Source organism: Pleurodeles waltl, chromosome 10, assembly GCF_031143425.1.
Source record: "Pleurodeles waltl isolate 20211129_DDA chromosome 10, aPleWal1.hap1.20221129, whole genome shotgun sequence".
NCBI classification, from domain to species: Eukaryota; Metazoa; Chordata; class Amphibia; order Caudata; family Salamandridae; genus Pleurodeles; species Pleurodeles waltl.
In genome coordinates, this window is record NC_090449.1 from 177,598,916 (window position 1) to 177,611,347 (window position 12,432).

The 12,432-nt window shown below is 43.9% G+C and overlaps 1 protein-coding gene across 1 annotated transcript in view; it reads left to right on the top strand.

The window, feature by feature from the left end:
- BAIAP2L1 (BAR/IMD domain containing adaptor protein 2 like 1) overlaps nucleotides 1-12,432 on the top strand; it is a 517,223-nt gene that overhangs the window by 321,215 nt on the left and 183,576 nt on the right. Inside the window, exon 8 of the mRNA XM_069210135.1 lies at nucleotides 6,079-6,246. Coding sequence (XP_069066236.1) covers nucleotides 6,079-6,246 — 168 coding nt within the window. The remainder of the gene's footprint in view (nucleotides 1-6,078; nucleotides 6,247-12,432) is intronic.

Sequence of the window (12,432 nt, forward strand, 5' to 3'; positions counted from 1 at the left end):
GGTAATTTTACGAACAAACCCAAAATGTATACCTAAAGTCCTGTCGGATTTTCATATAAACCAGCCAATGGTAGTGAAGTCATACTTTCCAAATCCATTGACGCCAGCAGAGGAAGCTCTGCATTCATTGGACGTTCAGAGGTGCCTGAAGTTTTATCTCGATAGAACTAAGCAATTTAGACAATCAAACCAGCTTTTTGTGGCATGTAGTGCTCCTCGTAGATGCCGAGCATTGTCCAAGCAGGGGATTGCAAGGTGGATAGCCTCTGCGATTAACTATTGTCATACAGCTGCAGGAAAACCCTTACAGAATCCAGTGCATGCACATTCAACTAGGAAAATGGCTGCATCCATGGCACTTTTTGCAGGAGTGCCCATCCAGGACATCTGTAGGGCAGCCACTTTTGCGAAACATTACTGTTTAAAAGAAACTCAGCAGTGTGATGTGGCGGTAGGACAAGTGGTTTTATGACATCTATTCCAGTAACGGTGAGCTGTTGTATTCCTTTATTCCTTTTTCCCACCAGCCCAGTTTACTTTGCGCACATTGTATAGAATTGCTTCTTCCTTTAAGGTTGTGATTTCTTATTTTACTGGTCAAGGTGACGTTCTTTTATCATATTTATTGCTTATCTAATATTGTATCTTTCCTGCATGATCTTTTTTCTCCAGTGATTCTGGTTATATATTGATGTTCCATGTCTCTCTCTCTCTCTCTCTCTATATATATGTATATATATATATATATATATATATTATACCATGTGTTCCATTACTGCTTGCTATTCTGATTCAAGCATGTGAATCTATGAAAGTTCCAATACTGGAGTAAGAAAATTAGTTATTTACCTGTAACTGTAGTTCTTCAGTATTGGAATCTTTCATAGATTTACATGCGACCCTTCCTCCTCCCCTGGGAAGCTCACCGTTACCTGTTTTCTTCAGATACTCTGGTACTCGTACTTGGGAAAATCTGAGGGAATGGAGCTTCTCTCAGGAGAGTTCTAGAGGGAGGGGAAGCCTGATTGGCTGGGGCTTTCTTTGGTTCTTTTTACTCATAGAGATAAAGATAGGCTGCTAAAGTGAAAGCCTTTGGGCCTTTTTTCATTGCAGTAGCTTCTATATTGCTGTTTTGATGATCTCGACGACGGGGAAGGATTCAAGCATGTGAATCTATCAAAGATTCTAATACTGGAGAAGTATAGTTACAGGTAAGTAACTTATTTTCTTCTCAAGCATTGGTATTTTTCATAGATTCACATGCAACCCACTCTCTTCCCATGAGAGGCTCCCATTATAGTTTGGGATTTATTTCTCACATGTGCTTTGCAAATCTGAGGCACTCCGCCTCTCTTGGGAGTGTTCTGAACGGTACTATTGCTTGATTAGCTGAAGCTTGTTTTTTTTTTTTTCCAAAGGACATAGGCTATTAAAGTGATTGTTCATTGCCATATGGCCGATGCTAATGATACATACTACTTTATTATGGTACAGTGGGACTCCCACTTCGACAGGGAATGATTCAAGTATGTGAATCTGTGAAAGATACCCATACAGGTAAGTAACTTATTTTCTTTCCTGCCTCCACCATACAGAAAGAAACCCTAGTCTTTTGTAACTCTAGACTTCTTGAAGTCTTGGCAGGGGAAGGAAGGAACTTTCCAGAACCAGATGTTGGGGTATCTTAGATGTTTCCCCCACTTCAAAGGCTGGCACCATGTATACATATCACTGTCACTCTTCCGTTCACTCCTAGACCTGTGGGGCACCTCAGAAAGACTATCTGGATCCCCAGAGGACTGCCTTGCTGCTTGCGCCAGCTTTGTACCTCAGAGGCCTGGCCTGCCCTGCCCTGTTGCTACCGGAGGACAGCCCTACTGCTTGATGCTTGGCCTGCTCTACATAGGACTGCTCTTCTGCCTGGGGCCTGCCTTGCTGTTTGAACCCTGGGCTACCAAAGTGACTCCAAGGGATAGTTGCCTCCAGAGACTTTGAACCCTGCACCGGCTTGTGGTGGAGTGAGTCTTGATGCCCAAAGTGGTGTCCCTACAGTCCTGGACATTTGGAAGTGGTGTTGTAGGTGCTGTTTCTGAATAACCCTAAAAGTTGAAACTAGGAAAAAATTTCACCAAAAAGTTTGAAAAGAGTTGACAGGAGATTGGGACCTACCTGCTAACCGATCTGCCCAATTTTGCTTCGTGGTTGACCTGACTTTACGGTAGCTATTTCTACGTTCTTCTCCAAAACAGCAAATACTGTTCAGTGGGACCTCTCAGTGACGGTATCTGGCCTTGTGGAGCCCTTCTCTGCCATACCTTGTAGATTCGTCTTGCGGAGTTTTTCAATTTCCAAAAACTTGTATAAGTCCCAAAGAAAAAATCTTTGCTGGCAACAGGCTGCCCATCGGTGCCGACCTCCTTGGCCTGAGAATCTAGCTTCTCTCTCTCTCTGAGCTTTCTTCGCCATCATCAGCGGGGTCTCCAAGACTTTGTCCTCACCGGAAACAACTCCTCCTTGGCCACAGCCTTCTGCCTTGCCCCTCTGAACTCTACCTTTTCATGGACTTTTCTTCAAAATGTCTTCTTAGTCTTAAGGTAAGCCAAGACTGGGCCAATTCCACCTTGTGTATCCAGACCACACTCCATTGCACGCAACCTTAACTTTTGACTTTGCCCTGGTCTCGCGCGACCAGATAATCTTGGTTGGTGCTTTGATCTTTTAGGGACTATTTATCACTTAAAATGTTTTAAAATATATAACTAGTTCAGCTGATTGGATTTAATTTGTTTAGCTATAATTTTATTTATCAAAATGTATTCTATTTTTCTAAATTGGTTTGAGATTTTTCTTTTGTTGTGTTTTCACTTTATTACTGTGTGTTTGCTGCATAAATACTTTACTCATTTCCTCTAAGTTAAGCGTACCTGTTTTGTGCCACGTTAACAGAGGGTTAAGCATAGGTTAATTTAGTGACTTTTGTGGTTCACCCTGAAAATGGTTGTGGTTGTTACTTAAGAAGGGTTTTCATGTCCATCAATTAATAACCCAACTTCTTACATGTTAGGACAAGCTGACAGGGTTTCCTTCACAAGAGCATGGTGAAAGACTTTGACCTTGGCCCAAGACATTCATTTAAGAAACCTCATCACAGCTCACAATTACAAAGTGAGGCTGGGATTGATGTTGTGCTTTCCCCTGATGCCTTACTGTTGTTGTGGGGTACACCCCTACAAGATCAGTTAGACCTTCAGTAACAACAGGTCAACAGTCATTGGGGCTGATCTGTATTAATAACTCCAGTCATAAAGAAAGCATTTTCATGGTGAATATTGGAAAACCATTTATTTGCTGGACAGGATCTACATTTTCAAAGCCCACAGCTTTATTTAAGTGCACATGGATGCTTGGGGTAGGGGACAAGGTAGAGTGCTTATCTTCAGGAGCTGATAACAACTGCACTTTGGAACTAACAATAACAGTCTCTTTATAAGTATATTTAAACTGTGGGCAATAAGAATGGTGTTAAGAACATTCCAGTCGTGTGCTCCAAAACAAGAAGTATTTATGGGGACAGTACCCAAGAGTACAACTGGGTATTGCACAATGGGAATGTGGAATTTGTACCAGGACTACCCAATGGGTGAGCTTGATGCTTTAAGCAGGACTGATACAGACTGGCACGAGTAGGAGATAAGTCAGTCAACTACAGTGTTTCAGAAATGGTGACCTCCAAATTTAGAATTTTTGCAACAACAGTGACACAAATTTCCCATCTTCGCAGCAGATGGTGGTGTCCAGGAACCCAAATGGAAGCACTTTTGATGCTTTGGTCAGGGATGTTAGCCTACATTTTTCCACTGCTACGAGTGGTTTTGAGTATTCTGCAGAAAGCCACATGAAAGCCCTGTCATCTCATCCTGATTACCCTGACATGGGCAGGATAGTTCTGGTACACAGACCTGTGGTACCAATCAGTTAATCTGCTTTTCCATTTTAAGGTGGATCTTTTTCCGCGGATAAACATTAACTGCCAGGTTTTATAACCCAGCCTCCCTCCACTATCTGACTGCTTCAGTCATAGAATTCGGATTTAGATATTGCTTCAGTCAATGTTGTATTGAAAGTCCTTCTTTACAAAGGCCACAACCACTGCTGTTTCCCTTATCTTATGATCTGAGTATATTGTGATCTGTTTATGACCATCAAAATGGCATCTATAGAGGTTGCTACTAGAGTGTTCTATATGAACAAATCTTAGTCAACATTGGGTGTTTCTTTCCTTCTCCCTGCAGGATATGCCTGCTTACCAAATTTATTCTAATTCTTTCTGAATGCCTAATCACGCTTGTCTTTCCCCAACTGTTTTCTACACTTTCCAAAAAAACTGTATGTTTCTCTGCAAGCAAGTATATCAGGGTCCCTGGGCATGCTTGGTGTTTGTTTATAATTGTTATACGCTGGTTCTGCATAATACGACTCCACTTCTTTTCCTGCTTCCTCGCTTCCTGCATACGGCTCAAGTCGCTTACACCCACCCCACTCCACAGCGACAGCATCTTTGTCTGTAGCATATCTCTCCTATTGAAGATGTTGTGAGGTTCACGCCAGCAACAACTTTAGAAATGGCTACAGACTCAAGCAAATGTTTCTTTGTAATGGAGCTGCATTCTTTCTGGAATGTCCTCGCATTTTTTTCAGGGGGGAGTATATTGAGATGGTGAGAGATGTAAGGCACTTTGAGGTGTGTACCTTTCTAACAAACCTCCTGTGAAGCATGCTCCTGGCTATATTTCACTAACCTATCTAGGACAGAAGGAGGAGTAGGCTTATGGTTTCTGGCAAAATATAGATGGTTGATCATTTTTGCCAATGGTAGACATTGTCTTTGTAGGTAGTGGGAGATTATTATCAAATAAAACTCTGGGTTTGAAATGACTAGGATGAGCCAGGTCAACCGGGCCAGTAATAATATAGCATGGTTTATTGTGGAGAGGTAGGCATGTAAATCTATGTTTTCACAATGAGAGGTGAGCCTCTTGCCTTTAACCAATTTCTAGTCTGCTCTGAGGGTTGGTGTCACTACATACCAGAAGCTTGGCCTGATTATCCCCATGTCCCATTGGCTAGTCCTCAATCTAAAACCGGGATTGAGATAACAAACCTAACAGCTAGTGTGGTACATAATGAAATCTGTTAAACCTACATCTTCTTTAAAGTTTTAAAATGTTAAATAGCTATTCTAGACATTATGTTGTTATTCCAAGTCAATGTTGATAAGCAGTCCGTTTTTTCCAAAAGATTATTCTGGGTATTGAAATGGTGTTGTCAACAAATATAATAAATGTAATGCAATATTTTTTTCTCAATCATACCCAACCAATTCGGATGCAAAGAGTACTAATATTTTAATGTTTCCTTAATTTTTATGATAATGTATGATTAATTTAGGTCACTTATATATTTTATATTATTGCCAAGATTTTACTTTATCGTGGCAAAGCCTCATTATGGCATTGGTTGTTGCTTATGGGTTGAATATTCACAACACGTGTTCGAAATGATGCTTTCTTTCTCATTTTCTTCCTCTAATGGCTCTTATTGTACATTCATCATCTGACCCTTTAGTTCCTATGGCCATTAATGGAGCCACTTTCGTAATTGATCTTGTGGCATACAGTTGTGTTTGTGAAATGCTAAAATTCAGTGTCTGTTACAGTAGATGGGGGTAGAAATTTGTTGCCCAAGGTGTGCTTTTACAAGTTATTGAAAGTATATGTTCCTTGCAAATCTGTCACTTGGGAGTGATGGCATGGTTCATTGGTATTTATAAAATTGGGCTAATTTAAATGTCACCCTTCTTTACCATTTGAAATGTCTGTAAGTTCACATTTGCTTTAGGTCAATTTGAAATGGTACACGAGAAGCAATGAAAAGTCTGTAAAACACAAAACAAAATATGCAATTTAATTCAGCTGCTAATATGAAAAAAATAGAACTTTTTTTCTGTGAACATCTGTGGCTGTGTGACAAGTCTTACATTTTAGTGTTTTAAACATTGTTCAAAATACTATGTTTCAGGCTGCAGAGTTGCTTAATGACAAGCTGTCCCAGTGGCAGGACACATGTAGTGATGTTACGAAAGTACCAGACACAGTTGTTGGTATGATGCATGAAATGAAGACTCCAAGTACTACTCCAATTTCAGGAACTCCACAGCCTTCTCCCATGATGGAAAGAAACAAGCTGGTATTTACTGCTTTACTATTGTATATATGATGATGTTCTGTGTATTAAAGTTCATATTTAATAGTAATCTCAGAGTAGATATAATGGATTAAAACAGAAAACAGGTTGTAATTGGCATTGCAGCATGCCTTAGCATTTATCTGTGGATCTCACCTCGAGTTTCTCAAAATGGAGATGCTGGTTGCTGCTGTTTTTAAATGTTCTAGGGATCAATAACAACCCACTGAAAGCTACCACTCCTGGTGCTAAATTTGTTCAAAGTTACCTAAAATTCCAGCAGTGGTCCTGTATTTGTGTAATCTTGCAAATGGAAAATTGACCCTCTCTCTATTTTATTTTGTTGCTTTCAAAGTCTCTCAGTACCGAGAATCACCCTTCTTGTCTTATTTCACCACTGTTTTTTTTATTGCAATGGAAGGTTCTCCCCTTATCCCCCAATAATGACCAGAACCACTCAGTTCATTTTATTTCCCAGGATGAAAATTCTGAAACTTTGTGTCCAACTGTTTTCCTCAGGATGTAAATTCTGTTTAATATTTCCTATTCCATCTGCCTTTCATATAACCTTTTTTTTTGTTGCAGATATGCATTATTATTCAGGCAGCTGGACTTCTCACTACAGTGAGGTTTAAATATTACCCAGTACTTATACATTTGAATAAAAATATATTTCAGAGATTAATAAAATACATTTGGTTTCTAATCCATCTGAGCAATACAGTGGTATTCCGGACTGACCTGTCACCAATCCCTATTTCCCTATTTTCCCGTTCACAACTGGTGGTTGCCATGGGCCTTGGAATAGCTTAGTTGCCTCCATGAATACAGACAAAAACTCTCCTGTCGAACAGTTAGCTTCATGGCTATGATACACTCAAGTCCAGTTTCTGGCATCATCCAGATGCAATAGGGGAGTCTGTGGCATTCTTGTGCATCATTTACCTTAGGCTTGATTTTAACTTTGTTTTAAAACATTTTTTTGTGTGTTTATTTTCAAACATTAATTTACCACTACAGCAGAGTACATTTGTAAGACAGATTCAGCAGATTCTGCCATTTCTCCACGATCCACTTGTGTGTAGGATCCCAACATTGACATCATATTTAGTTGTTGAAGTGAGATAAGATCTCTTATGAAATTAACTTAACTAACAGCAACTTGTGCCTCCTTCATGCGCAGCTTATGACTTTATCTGTTGCATCACTTATGCTTTTGCTGTGGTCTAGGTGCTGAAGAAGCTAAGACCGTACTTGTTCGGGACTCACTTCCAGGTTTAGACAGACCATACGCCCCCTCAGATGGTTTATGCAGATGAGGGGTCTGCATAAACTGTTGAGGTTGCCCATCTCTCTACAAGGAATGGATTTTATGGTGGAACAACTCCCCGGTCCAGAACACACCAATGCTGATGGTCTGTCCAGATTCTTCCGCCTTAGTGATGAGAACTCTCCTGCAGTTGGGTAGTTCTACCCACTCTCAGCTGGGGGGGACATGTGTTAGATCTGGAATCCTCGGCTTGGTGTCCACCTGTCTTTTTGCCTCTGCCTCTTGTATTTTTGACTGTGTGCTGGATTTAGTTTTTGCTGGTTTTTGTTACTCATTGGGGACTATACCACTGCTGATCAGTGCTAAATTGCAAGGGCTCCCTGTGTAAATTTTAATTATGATTGGTTATCCTTGATTGGAATATTTGATTTACTTATAAGTCCCTATTCTAGTGTAACATGTTCCCAGGGCCTGTAAACCAAATGCTACTAGTAGGTCTGCAGCACTGATTGTGCCACATCCACATGAGTAGCCCTGTAAACATGTCTCAGACCTGCCATTGCAGTGTCTGTGCTTGCAGTGTTAAGCTGCCATGTCGACCTGGCAAGTGCACCCACTTGCCATGCCCAAACCTTCCCTTTTAGTACGTGTAAGGCACCACTATGGTAGGCCCAGTTTAGCCCCATGGGCAGGATGCAGTGTATTCAAAAGGTAAGACATTTACAAGGCTGTTTTACATGCCCTGATAGTGAAATACCGCCAAATTCAGTTTTAACTATTGCAAGACCTATATCGCCTATAAATTAACATGGGGATTGCCTTGAAATATATTTTAAGTGTCATTTCCCATTGGGAGCAGATGGAGAGCTGGCGTTTGGAGTCTCTAAACTCACAATTTGAAAATACATTTTTTAGTGAAGGTGGTTTTTAAATTGCGTGTTTGAAAATGCCACTTTTGGAAAGTGTGCATTTTCTTGTTTAACCATTCTGTGGCTCTACCTGGCTGTGGAATACACGTTTGGGTCAGGATGACATTTGGGATGGCTGTGAATTCACTCTAGACAGTCTTACAAAGGGAGCTGAGGTGTGCCCTGCATATCCTGATGGGTCTTCCTGGGCTAGATTGGTGGGAGGAGTTGACACTTGCACCTGAATAGGGGCTGTGCTTGCCCTTACACAGTACAGTTTCCAACCCCATAGAGCATGTCTGGGACCAGGGCAGGAAAGGCAGGGTCTTGTGCACTACAAAGACTTCCCTTCGAAGTTTGCCTACTTCAAAGGCAGAAATGAGTATAAGTATTGGACCCAAAAGCCCAGACTTTTAGAACACTTCTGGATCAAGAGGAGACTCTGCCAAAGAGAAGAGCCGAAGATCTGTGAGGAGGAGTACTGCCTCTTTGTTGTGTGTGCTTTTCTGAGTTGGCCTGCAGTTGCTGCATCTGCTTTGGAGAGGACAAAGACTGGATTTTGCTGTGTGTCCTACTTGTGAAGTTTCTCCAAGGGCTTGGACTGAGCTTGCCTCCTGTTAAGAAGTCTTAGGGACATCAAGGACATCACCTGCCAGCCACTGGGATGTCTTGCTGAGGATCCTGACCTGCCAAGAGGTGTCCACTCCAGGTCCTGGGCCGTTGGAAGTGAAGTCGGCATAAAAGCAGGAAAAACCAGGCACACCGACTGTGGATGACTCCAGAACCGGGGCCACTGGTCAACTCCGTGACACTGCCTGCACCCGAAGCCGTGGTCTCCACTGAAGTGCGATGACCACGAATGCCACAGTAGGCTCAATGCCACCGCCGTACCTCTGAAGTCCCACAACATTATGAGTCCCAAGTGCTGTGTCACCGATGTCTGTGACACCTGACTCCGCCATGACGCCTATGGTGCTGTGGTGTGACGGTGACACTGCAAAGTCGCCTCATTGCATCTTGATCTGCTGGACTCATCCACCTTGCCGGATCATAAGGAATAGACGCCTCACCACCTCACCTCTGCTGTCTCCGTAACGAACAAACCTCTCGCCTCCCCTGCACAGCCGTAAGGAAGTGATGCCTCACCTCCTGCATAGCAGTACGGAACCTACACAGCACCTGCTTCAGCAACGCCTCACCTCAGCGACTCTTTGCCATGTCTTTGACTCTGCCCCGTTTCTAAGGTACTGTACCTGGAGTCCGTGTAACTCCGTGACCAGGACCCTCCCTCCCTCGCGAGTGGTGTCGGACTGTTGGGAGCTATTGTGTTTCGAAGTGCCTTTATTGGGATTTAATCTTTCAAAATTCATATCTTTGCTTGTGTATGATGGATGTTTGTAGTTTTAGACTTGTTTTACTTAGATAAATATTGGATATTTTTCTAAACCTGTGTGGTGTCTATTTGTAGTGATTTCACTGTTACTGTGTGTGGGTACAAATGCTTACCACATTGCCTCTAAGATAAGCTTGATTGCACGGCTAAGCTACCTATGGGGTGAGCAGGGATTATCTTCTGAGTGTGACTCCCTTATCCTGACCCCAGAGTGAGTGTCCTTACTGTGGATTCGTGTACACAACTGCATAGCACAGACCATTACACAACCACATACTTCTGTTTTTTTTGTTTTTTTTTCTGTTTTTTGACAACCCTTGGGTTATCCATAAATCATGTCTCTGTCTGGTGAATCAGCAAGTGAAGTTGCAGAGGGTGTGTTTGAGACTGAGAAGTTGAAACCCTACACAGTGCCTCAACTGAAACAGTTCTGCAAGCATCTTAATTGCCCAGTGGAGAGTTCCTCTAGGAAAGACGAGCTGCAAAAGGCGAGAAGGGCTTGGTGGACGGCAAGAGAAGCTGGGGAGGCTGAGAACGAGGAGTTGGAGGTAGAGAACCAACAAGGGGACTTTCGGAGCTCAGGATCTGCCTGCAGGGAGAGTATCCTCCAGGAGTGACAGCAGTGTGTCATCTAGAGGTTTGTCCACAGAGGGGCCGGAGGACAGGTGACAGGCCAGAGAGCATGTGCTGGGGCTTGAGAAGTTCAGGTTGGAAGCAGAAAGTAAAAAGTTTGACCTGGAGCGACAGGAGAGGGAAAGGGCCCTTGCTCTGAAGGCAAAGAAATTGCTTTTGGCCCACAAGTTGAGTGTGAGGGAGCTGGACCTCAAGGCCAAGCAGGCCGAACCCAGCATGACTGGTGGCAGCATACTTCCAGTGCAGTCTGAGAGGAGGGTGCACATTCCTAAAGGTTTAGTGAAGGATTAGAAGAGGGAGGATGAAATTTACTTGTGGTTTAAGGGATATGAGTCAACTCTCCACATGAACAGGGTCCTTGAGGTACACCGAGTGGCAGGTCTGTGGAAGCACTTTGAGGTAGAGGATAGGGACACCTTGACAGCCTTTTGCGATCCCGATGGGCTCACCTACTCTACCATGAAGGGCGTCCTATTCACCAGGTATGGTCTCACCCTAGAACAGAACAAGGAAAAGTTTAGGTTCTACAAGAAGTAAAATTATTTTTGCAGAGTACTGGATGGATGTGTGAAGGGCAGCACGGTAACCGATTATGAGGGTTTGTACAATTTGATTGCATGGGAGCACTTTTATAGTCTTTGTTTTCCAAAGCTGGGCAGCATCTGGTTGAAGGCAAGCTGACTGACTCCAGGAAGCTTGCCCAGGAAGCAGACCGCTGGGAGAGTACCAAGGTCCACAAAGGAGACTGGGGACTCTCTGCCAAGGATGGGCACGGTTCCGATCAGGAGGGGTGGGAGGAGCAAGGGTAAGCAGGGAGTTCTCTGAAAGGCCCCAACGATGTCCCCAGGGTAAGGATTCCACTCCCCAGATGAAAAGAAGCCTTGGATCTCTATGGGGAAGCCTGCAGAGAAGGATCACTGAAAGCGTTATGCATATGATCAGGAGGGGTCACATGAGAGGGGACCCCAAGTGGACAAAGGCACCCACTGGTGCACAGTCACGAGGTTTGGCCAGTGTAGTGTGTGGGGAGGAGTTTATTCCAGGAGAAGAGTGGGAGACAACTGAGAGGAATCTTGTCTCGCTAGGGGTTAGTGAGATGGTGCAGAGGACCCTTGTGCCTTAGAACACTAAGAGGTACAGGCAGGCTGTGGCCATCAATGGACTGAGGGTGAAGGCTCTGAGAGACACAGGAGCCAGCGTGACTACTGCCAGGTGTCACCTGGTGTATGAAGAGCAAGTGGTACCCAATATGTTTCACCAGGTAGTTGCTGTGGACAGCTCTGAGCACCAGTATGAGGTGGTGCAGGTTCCCTTTGAATTGGGGGGCTGGGGGAGTTGCATTCCTTGAGGGTAGCTGTGAGTCCAACCATGCCTGTTGATTGTCTGCTAGGACCTTAAGGATTTCCCTTGGCGCGAGGTGGAATGCAGGTCCCACTTGGAGATGGTTTGTCTGCCTCAGTGGGCATGCGTTACCGCTCAGTATATGACAGCCAGTAAGAGTGATCAGGAGTACCTGGAGCCTGAAAGAGTGTCCCCGGTGCCTTCCAGGAATAGGAGGGGCAGGGGCTGTGGGAAAGCCACCCAGAAGTTCCCACAGTCCAGGAGGCTGAACTTACAATGGAGCAGATGGCCGAACTGGGGGATGTGCCTGAGCTGACCCACTGGCAGCAATAAGGGGGTCCCACCAGGGAGAAGTTCTGCGAGGTGCAGAAGACATGCGGCTGGAGACTGCAGACCAGATGGCTGGCAAGGAGTCTGGATCACATTGGATCTACTGTGAGCGTGGTCTCCTGTATAATGAGCTGAGGGTCACTGAGCCTAAGGCAGCCCGAGTGCTGGTGGTACCAGAGTGCTTCAGAACCTTCCTACTGGGTCGGGCTTTTGATGTGCCTTTGACAGGACATTTCGGGCAGGACAAAACAATTGCGAGGATTGTCATCCACTTTTACTGGCCCTACTGCAAAGGCACTCTGATGCACATTGTA